The 10477-nt window shown below is 31.1% G+C and overlaps 1 protein-coding gene across 21 annotated transcripts in view; it reads left to right on the forward strand.

The window, feature by feature from the left end:
- The window catches only part of LOC127066342 (transcription factor 12-like), a 166497-nt gene that overhangs the window by 136419 nt on the left and 19601 nt on the right, over nt 1-10477 (forward strand). For 14 of the 21 annotated variants that reach the window (XR_007782356.1, XR_007782357.1, XR_007782358.1 and 11 more), the window contains 8 exons: nt 651-787; nt 2421-2714; nt 4025-4186; nt 5214-5272; nt 6057-6210; nt 6298-6415; nt 8165-8318; nt 10426-10477. The exon at nt 10426-10477 is cut by the window's right edge and continues 38 nt beyond it. Coding sequence is in view for 17 of the 21 variants with exons in the window: in XM_050999949.1 (XP_050855906.1) it covers nt 651-787; nt 2421-2714; nt 4025-4186; nt 5214-5272; nt 6057-6210; nt 6298-6415; nt 8165-8318; nt 10426-10477 (1130 nt within the window). In the remaining 4 variants the exon portion in view is untranslated. Of the gene's footprint in view, nt 1-650; nt 788-2420; nt 2715-4024; nt 4187-5213; nt 5274-6056; nt 6211-6297; nt 6416-8164; nt 8319-8645; nt 8736-10425 lie in introns of all 21 variants that reach the window. The other 7 variants (XM_050999944.1, XM_050999947.1, XM_050999934.1 and 4 more) reach the window with 7 other exon arrangements.

Below are 10477 nucleotides of genomic sequence, written 5' to 3' on the forward strand. Positions count from 1 at the left end.
TAATACGATCACGTGTACGATACATTCTTTTGATCATGAAAGATACCACGTGATGTTGTATTCATTGTCAACATCTTTTCAAATGTCGTCTTTGTTAAAGATTTTCTTTTCCTCTCCTTTTTATCGCTTATAATATAGTTCTTTGGATTCATATAAATCGGATAATGTAATTGTAACCTATTTAAAAAAAATGTCTGAAGCTTTTTTCTTTCCCTTCTTTGTTTTTGAATTTAGATGTGTTACGTACATCATATTATATAATTAATTAACAAGAACATTTAATTAACGTAGAACAGTTAACGAGAGAAGATAAATGAAAAATGTAATTATTGTTTGCGAAAAATTATTGTTTATATAAAACGATTATATCGATCGGAGGAGGAAAAAAATAAAGAAGAAAGAATACAGTTATAATAATAGAAACGAGGTTATCTCAACGTAGACATTTTTTAATTTGAATGACTATGTAACCTTTCGTCGATCATTTCTCGTTAAAGAATTGAAAATTATTCATATTTTTAAATATTAAGAGAAAAAATTTGATCGACGAAATATATATATATATATATATATATATATATATAATATATATATATATTGTGTGTGTGTGTGTATGTATATATAGATATATATTTTTTCCCCATTTATAGATGGGAATGCAGAGGGCACGGGTCCAAGTGACCCCTGGACGGGAAGTAGTGCTGGAGTTCAACCTCCCTATAGCGGATACGCTCCTCCTCACCTGGCTCAACCGGCCTATCCCATGCACCTACCCCATGACCCCATGGTAAGTGATTTTTTGCGTTTTTGCTTCTAAATTTGTTTTTTTTCTCTCATTTTTTTCCTTTTTTTTATACCTTACTCCAGAAAGTTCGAAAATGAACGAACGAATGAACGAACGAACGAACGAACGAACGAACGAACGGTAGATCGATCATCAACCATGACATATTCCCTCTTTCTGCGAACATTTTTCGTCAAACTTTTTAATGAATTACGCGAGAGGAGTGTTTAACTTTTTTAAAAAAAAAAGGAAAAAAAAATCTCAGATTGAAATGATACATCCAACGTGAACAGTGACATATCGTGATTTTGCTGCGCCATAAGAAGTTAGACGATAGGAAGAGAATAGTCGTGCTAAATCGAAATAAAATAGGAGGAAGAGAAAGAGAAGAAGAGAGGAGTAGGAGATTTCTTCTTCTTCCTCTTCTTCGAAAGATGACCTTCGAATTGATTCGTTGGCTCCCGGCGTTAGCATAAATCAAAGCTAGGAGTGTAAGCATATCGAGTACCGGTTGAGAGGCACTGTTGACAGTGCTCCATGTATGCAGAGTAACGTCAAATGAGTCATTGGGTTCTATATATAGATTTGCCCTCCCGCTACTTCGTGTTTCTAGTCAAGTGCAGCCTTCGTTTGATTTACGTTGTCCATGGTTACCACGAAATTCTCCTCTTCGTGGCATCCTAGATTTCCTACCATCCATCCATTTATCCATCCATCCATCCATCTATTTATCTATCCATCCATCGATCCATCTATCTATCCATCTATCCATCCATTCTCTTTCTCTCCCTCACCATCAAGAGAGCGAGAAGCTCTATCTCTCCCACTATTTCCCTCTTCTATTTTTCTCCTTTCGTTTCACCACCGATCAGTTTGTCCATTCTCTCATCTGATCTCTACAATTTTTTTCGATATATTTTTTTCCTTTCTGCTTTTTTTTTCTTTTCTTTCTTTCTTTCTTTTTTTTATTTTATTTTATTTTGTTTTAATTTTCACAAAACGACATCGTTAAAATCATACGTAAGGCTTGCGAATTTTTCATCTTGAAAATGTGTTCTTTTTTTCCATGATCTTCCTTCGATACGCCGACGATAAATCATATTTTTAAAGGACACTGTTAGCATCTTCGAACGCATGCGTTCGGTTTTGTGCTTTTGTTATCGTTATTAAAAATTTTCATGAATCTTCAATAAAAAGAAAAGAAAGAAGAAAGAAAATAGAAAGAGAAAACACCATACTACAATCGCGTAACGTCGCCGTGATTCGATCCGCGATTCGAACTTTTCGTAGGCGTTCGGGCTCTTAATTTGTTGATAAATACGTGCCTCTCTACGCCCTCGGTGGTGCTTAAAATTAGACGTTTTACGAGCAATTTCAGTAGGTGCAAGAGAGAGCTATCCCGCTAGGCGTATCCGATATCAAAGCTAATGTTTAGAGTTTAAAGCGAGGTAATATAAGAGTAAAAAGAGTCTGTTGAAAAATAATGATTTCTTTTTTCTTTTCTTTTCTTTTTTTTTTTTTGAGAATACGTATGAAGATTCGTAATAAAGTAAAAAAAATCAAATCGGATGTTTCTTTTTTTATTCGTTTCTCTATTTTTTTTTATATGTTCTAATAACTACGTTTATGTTTTTAGGCATACTCGGCGATGTCACCGAACGGTGAATCACCGGCGCCAATTCTTGGCTCAGCTGTAACCAGCGCGGCTTCACTTCCGCCGATGTCGACATTCCGAGGTAGTGCCGCTGTTGCTGTAGCAGCGGCAAACAGTGGCACTGGAGCACCTTCTCCGGCCTCTTTGCAATATAGTCATAGTCCTGGTGCACGGACCGCTGCTTCGTCGGCACCAAACGCTGCATCCACAAACAGTCAACAACCACCAACGGGGGACGCCCTTGGCAAGACTCTTGCATCTGTAGTGAGCACACGAGTACGTTATTTTCCTTGTTTTTTTTTTTTTTATTGTTATTAATTTACTTTAATTTATAATCATTTGATATTATGAAGTATTAATCATGATCAAAAATTTGTGTGTGTATGTATATATATATATATATATATATACACACAGGTATGTATGTATGTATGTATTGTGAAATATTGTAAACGTTTTCTCATGTTATTTCATGATAAATATCACGTAAGATATATCGGTAAAGATTGTTAAATGGATTGTTAAATAGATCTAGTAATTTAATTTGTAGTTATTTGTCAAATATGAATCATGCAAAGAATACATATAAAGTATTATGAAATATTATAAGTAGATGGTTTCTCACATTGTTCTATGATAAATGTCATCTACGGTCGTAAAAATTATTAAATAGATTGTTGAACTTAATATGTTACTAAATATGATAGTAACTTAATTTGTAATCTTAAATATATATATATAAAGTATCATGAAATATTATAAGTAGACGTTTTCTTATGCTCACAATAAACGTCGTCTAAAATCGTAAAAATTATTAAATAGATTATTAAATAATAATTTAATTTGTAATCACTTGGAAAGTCAATATATATATATATATGACTTTTATATACTACGTTTATACGTATGCATGTATAAAGTATTATAAGTAGACATTTTCTCACGTTATTTCACGATAAAGGTCGTCTAGATTCTAGAAGATCATAAAAATTGTTAAATAGATTATTAAATAGATCTAGTAATTTAATTTGTAATCATTTGGTATTGTCAAATTTATATCATACAACAGAAATATATATACATACATACATAAATATAATACTATGAAATATTATAAGTAGAAAATTTCTCACGTTATTCCACGATATACGTCGTCTAAGGTCGAAAGATTGTTAGGTAGATCTAGTCATGTCTATATATAGTATTAACAAATCTCATTTGATCTCTATACTAGCATAAATGGAGTTAACATTATACGTTGAACTTATGATCATGCTCGTGACAAAGGAACAAAAGTATTATTTATTTTGTATATCCTCTGTAAGAAGACACATTACATTTCTCTTTTTCAAAAAACAAATTTTTTTTAGGTATTATCGATGAAACTCCGTGTTTGTTATTCATGTTACATTTTTGTCCTATAATGCTATCATACAATGAAATTTGATCGACAAAGTATTTTCTAAGCAAAAAACTAGTCGAATCGTTGTCCTCGTCATCATTGTAGTCAATATCGCAATATGAATATGTTAGATAACTGTAGAAAAATATAATACATTCTATAATGAAATCTTTATGTATTACAGATCTATCCCACGGACCAATCAGTATCGAGTTATAGCAGCAACCCATCCACCCCAGTCAGTTCGCCACCACCTTTAACGGGATCGGCACCAGGTTGGGCACCTGGTGCTGCACCGGTGTCACCACACTTTACGGCAGATCCAAACCGTGGCACCATTCACATGGTACGCACCGATGCTTTTCGTGAGAAGACACAAAAGATACACTTCCGTCTTTGATAATCCATTCGACTTCGCATTTCTTCGAGGAGATTGCCTGGCTCAGAAATTATAATTTTATTATATATGTACATATATATATGTGTGTGTATGTATGTATATTTATATACGTATTATATCGTTTACGATTTCTTCAACGATTTTATTTTAACATTCAGATTTACGTCGATCTTTGACCATGAAATCTCTACGGAGAATATCTGAAATGCGAGTTCGAACCTTTAAAAACGATTCGTTGTTAATCGATATGCTTTTTAAGAAAAATATTCAAAATACGTACATACATACATTACGAAATTCGTATCACAGATTTCTTTTTTTGTTTTGATTCTTTTTTGATTTCTTTTTTCTCCTTTTTTTTTTCTTAGTATGTTAGCGCACAAATTTCTTTTTTTTTTTCTTCTTCCTTTGCTATAATTATTTCAAACGTTTTCGATTCGACACGAGGAGCGTTTAGTAATTAGCGTTTAGATGGCTGCACGCACGCACCACTTCATTCTTTTTAGTCCCGAGGGTGGTTTCAGAAAGTATCTTTCGTAATAATAATAATAATAATAATAATAATAATAATAATAATAATAATAATAATAATAATAATAATAATAATACTATTAATATTAATAATGATATTAATAATAATAATAATATTAATAATAATAACAACAATAATGATAAACATAAAGAAATAGAGTTTTAAAAAGAATTTATGAAATTTTTCTTGTTTAAAGTGCATTCTTTTCTTTTTCTTTTTTTTTTTTTCTTTTATTTAATGGGATGGGTGGGTGGGTGGGTGGGTGGTAAGGGAGAAGAAGAAAAATGGAGAGATGAAAACTGAAAATTATCAAAACTGATCATCTCACTCTCATTTTACACGTTTTGTTCTCACCATTTCTTCTTGTTTGTTGTGAGCGTTGTGTTGACTTGGTTGTTTCTTTTTTTTGGTTTTGTTGTTGCGTTGGTGTTGTGTGTGAAGCCGGCGCCTGAACAGCAGAGGCTAGACGATGCCATCGGCTTCCTTCGCGACCACGCCGAGGTGAGGATTGCCGATTTTGTTTTTTTTATTATTTATTCAGTTTTCAAATTATTCTAATTATACACATACATGCGTGTGTATATATATATATATATATATATACATACACACACATCCATTTATGCATGCCTGTGCCATGACAATGCGTGTTAATACTGTTTATAATGATTTATATGCTCGTTTAAGAATAAATTTTCAATGCTTTTAATTATAAACGGCACAAAAATACTTGTTTGTCACGAACAGTGCACACGTTTCATTCATAAAAAATGTTTTTTTTTTTTTTTATATATATATATATATATAGACTGGTATTCGCTTTTACTTTTTTATACGAGAACTAACACTAGCCATCATACTTTTCAGAGCATGCACAAGAAACTATCGTCATCTATTGATAATAATAATAATAGTAATAATAATAATTAATAATAATAATAATAATAATAATAATAATAATAATAATAATAATAATAATAATGATAATAATATATATGAAAAAATATATATTTTTCTCGAATTAGAATTGAGAGATGTCTAACGTGTTAAAATACGTTCTTTTTATTCTTTTTATTTTTTTATATTTTATTTATAAAAAGCGAAAGTATATAAAGAAAAAGAAAAAAAAAAGATAATAATTTGATCCAGTTTTATGAAAAAAAAAAAAAAAAAATTATATTAATGTGAGAATAAAGAATCGTAATGATTTGTAATGATTTCTATAATGAATACCGATAAACTTTTTTAAACTGATGTGTAATCGAGTCAAATTTCTGGTATTCTGTTGGTACAGGGAACGCGGATGGAGGAACGACTGGATGATGCCATAAACGTTCTCAGGAACCATGCGGAAAGCCAATTAGGCCTTCACTTAGGGCACGTTGGTCCACACGGTTCTATTTATTCTCATACATCACCACCGCAGTTAGACCATTTGGTAATGATTTATTAAAAAAAAAGATTTTATTTCGTTAACATTGTGATTCTACTATGGTAATAGTAAACATGGATTATTTTATTTCAGACAAGTCCACATCCTGCGGTAACAGTAGCGCAACCACCAGGTTCATATCCCGGTCTTACACCAACACCTGACACAGATGGTTCTATTAAAATAGAAAGGTTACCTGTTACCAATGCCAGTAAGTTGATAACCGATGATGCCAATATCAGTTAAGTTATGTTTATTAAAGATTTACGGAATGAAAAAGAGATCATTGGATGCAATTTATTAACATCGTGATTATCGCTCCTGTCATAAAGTAATATCTTTATGTAATATACATATATGTACATATATATGTGTGTGTGTGTATTTGTGTTGCAAGATCTATCTATAATATAGTTGCAATGTCAGTCTTGACAAGGAGTTTCAATCGAGAAACATAACAACGTATCGCTTTATCGTACCGTTCTATTCTTGGCGTCGAATCATCGAACGAACACTTTTTCCCATGAGCTCTGCAAAAGAGAGAGCAAAAGGAAAAGAGGGAAAGAGAAAGAGAGAGAAGAAAAATAGGTGGGAGGAGAGGAACGTTAGCAGGTGTCCCACGATAGAATTCTAACCCGATAAGGAAATATCAGATAAATCACTGCTAGCTAGCTAAGTCATTGCTAGAGTTCGTTGTATGTGTTATGTACTCTTTATTATTATATTCTTCGAAGACCGTCAGTTTGTCTTTTTATCTTACCGCCTAGTCAGTATCTCTCTCCTTTCAGCTTTTTATCTTCGATTCCATTATGCCAATAAAGAGAATGCAAGCGAGTCCTTCTCTTCTACCGATTAGGAGAGCTACCGTTGTGTTCGAGCTATGGAATGCAGGACTTTTCCGCGGATATAGAGAAATATGGCTTTTACTAGATTCTACGTGTAACTCTAACTTCGTTAAAGATTATATTTTTCTATCTTTAATCGCTTTCGATCGTATTTGGTTATTGGAATTCGGGACGTTTCTTTAGGTCATAGATAAACCTATAGAAATATAAAAATCGTATCTTCGATTAGGAAAATCAAATAAAATTTAACGTCAAAGAATATACGTATACGTATCTAGCATGGATTTGGTCGAGTTTTTTTTCTTTTTCTTTTTTTTTCTTTTCTTTTTTTTTTTTTTTAGAAATACGTATTTGATCTATATATACGTTAGTGAATATACGCATAGAGGAATGAGAGCCAGTGAATTGTCAGATGAGAGAGGAGAGTGTATTTAAGGAGATAGCTGAATCGGAATCGGAGCTAAACAGACCCCATAAGCAGTAGTGCTTCCTGCTGGTAATTGGATGCTTTTCACGGTTTCGTGACTAAGCCTTATGCCCAAAGCACAAGGATAATCGTGAGATGTATTATCAGCTGTGTTCGACGAAGGTCGGCTTTACTCTCCTTGTACCTTTTGTTTCCGTGTGAATGCATGTTCTATGTTAGATCTATAGTTAGTAATAGATACAGGAACGATGATCCAAAAACAGAGTACTTACAATAAGTAATATAATAATTATTACAATAACAGGTATATAATATATAATATATACTTATACTTAGTAGTATATAATATAACTTGTATATATTATTATACATACAAGTAATATAATATTTACTTTTAATAATTATATTATGTATATATATATATATTAATTCTGAAATAGGTAAAACAATATATATATATATATATATATATATATATATATATATATATATAGTAATGAAAATCTGTTTGTATCGATCAAGATCGATCGATCGATCGATCGACTAAGATGTTTAATTATTAAAGATCGATAAGATGCTTAAGAAGACAATCCTTTATTTCTTTTATTCCGTTAATCATTTTTAAACATACAAATATAAATATATCGTTAATATGAAGATGCTAAATGACACTATCAATAATGAGCAGAATACATCTCTTTAGAGAAGAGAAAAGATCCGCCAGATAGTAGCGGCGGAGAAACGAAACCTTCAAGTAGTGAATTAGCAGCGGCTGGTGTAATTGGTACGGCGACGGTTAATTCGACATCTCAAGGAAAAGGAACGAAGAGGTCGCGCAGGTAGTAAGTATCACTATAGTTTATTTCCTGGAATGAATAATTTTCCTTTGTTGCTGTTTTCTCTCTCTTTATATATATATATATATATTTTCTTTTTTTCTCTCCGTTTCTTCACCTGTCAAAGTCAGGTTTGAACAAAAAATTTATAAATATATAATAATAATAATAATAATAATGATAATGTTGTATCAGTTTTTTTGTATATATATATTTCACAATTTATCGTGAATGCTTGTGAATGTAAATATTTTTATAGTACATACATATGTATCTCGCATATATCATTCGATGAACTTATTTGAACTAACATCTTGTGTCTTTAAAAAACCGTTGTTCGAGTGCTGACGAAGATTGTGATGATCCTGGCACCAAAGCGGTGCGTGAAAAAGAACGTCGACAAGCCAACAACGTTCGTGAAAGGTCAGTGAACACACGCAGTATGCACACATTGATGCATCCTTTTTTTTCTCTTTTTTTTTACTTTGTTTTATACATATATATATATGTATATATACACACACAAATATATATATGTATATATGTATAAATCTCTCATTTTCCCTATCATTTTATATCTTTTTCTACATTTTTCTGAATTCGTTCCAGGATACGATTTCATCTTAATTTTAAAATGAAATTTCTAAAGTATATGACATGCACAAGAGATATTGTTTTGATGAAATTCAATATGCACAATATATGATGTCGTTATAAATTACACGTGTAAACATACATACATACATATGTGTGTATGTGTATGTATATATATATATATATATATATATATATATATATATATATATTCATTTTTATCGTAAATGGAGAGTATTGTTGCAAAAATATTTACATATTTATATTTTCTTCTTTAAACTTGGCATGCATAAACTTTCGATTATTATTGAAACGTCCTTACGACTTTCCTATATAATCCTTAAATCCGTTGCACTGCAAGGCCCGTATTCGAGCGTGAAAATTAAAATGTTGCTGGTTATCGTCAGAAATGATGGCGAAACGAGATAAGTTAAAGAAAAAGAAAAAAAAAAAACAAAAATAATAATAACAACAATAATAATAACGATAAATTAATTAAAAAAAAAAAGATTAAGAATGAGAATACATAAGTAAAAAAGAAAGAAAAAAAAATGATACAATTTCTCGTGCGTATCTGCAAATCAGTTTCATTTTAATTCGATTGCGATTCGGTCCCTAGGCATGCTATATTACGTTAGAATATACAGCACTGTGCTCTATATTAATTGAATATTGCATTGATTTCTCCATTTACGTAGATTTTATTATTTTTGTTTGTACATTTTTATTCTCACTCTAGATGCAGATCCAAGTGACATATTATTTTTGTGTGGCGTCGTTTATTTTTAATCGACGATTAAGATTAATCCGGTCATTTCGTTAAAAAAGAAAACAACCAAACAGATTTTTCGTTATATTAAATTCGAAATAATAAATAAAAAAAGAAAAGAAAGGTATTATTTTGTATTTTCTTATTTACTCATTATACTGAATTAATGGGGGAAATATTATTTATGAATCGAAGATTTCGTTGTTCTTCTTATGCTTCATGATGCGACACGTTAATAATACATTTTTATCGAAGGTATAATTAAAAAATTCCAGAAATAGGAAAATATTATTGAATTCTGAATTTTCTAGGTAACGACATCATATAAGAGCTCAAGATTTTTTTTATCCACAAACAGGAAATATTAGTGTAAATTATATCATAATGCAGATATTCACCATCGATATGTTCGGTGCAAAGAATACGGGCCTTAGAAAGTGAAACCTACTTTTTTATTCATAACCACAATTCACAGATTAAAAGCAGCTGCGTGTGTTCATTGTTATCTCATCTTGAAATATATCATATATATTTGTATATAATTTTATGAAAAATGTGATAGTTTTGCTCGAACAACTGGTAATCATTGTTTTTATGATAAGCTTCAACTATAAAAGTTCATCTACTAGTTTCGATTAAAATTACGTTTTTCTACTATCTTTAAAGATGGTAGATTATTTTAATTAATTAGGTTAGGCTATAAAGTTATTTATGTCAGGTGATTAATCAAGTATTGTTATTGCGTAACTGTTGTTCGAGCGCTGAGGATGAGGATGACGACCCTGATGTGAAAGCGCAAAGG

Source organism: Vespula vulgaris, chromosome 9 (assembly GCF_905475345.1).
Source record: "Vespula vulgaris chromosome 9, iyVesVulg1.1, whole genome shotgun sequence".
NCBI classification, from domain to species: domain Eukaryota; kingdom Metazoa; phylum Arthropoda; class Insecta; order Hymenoptera; family Vespidae; genus Vespula; species Vespula vulgaris.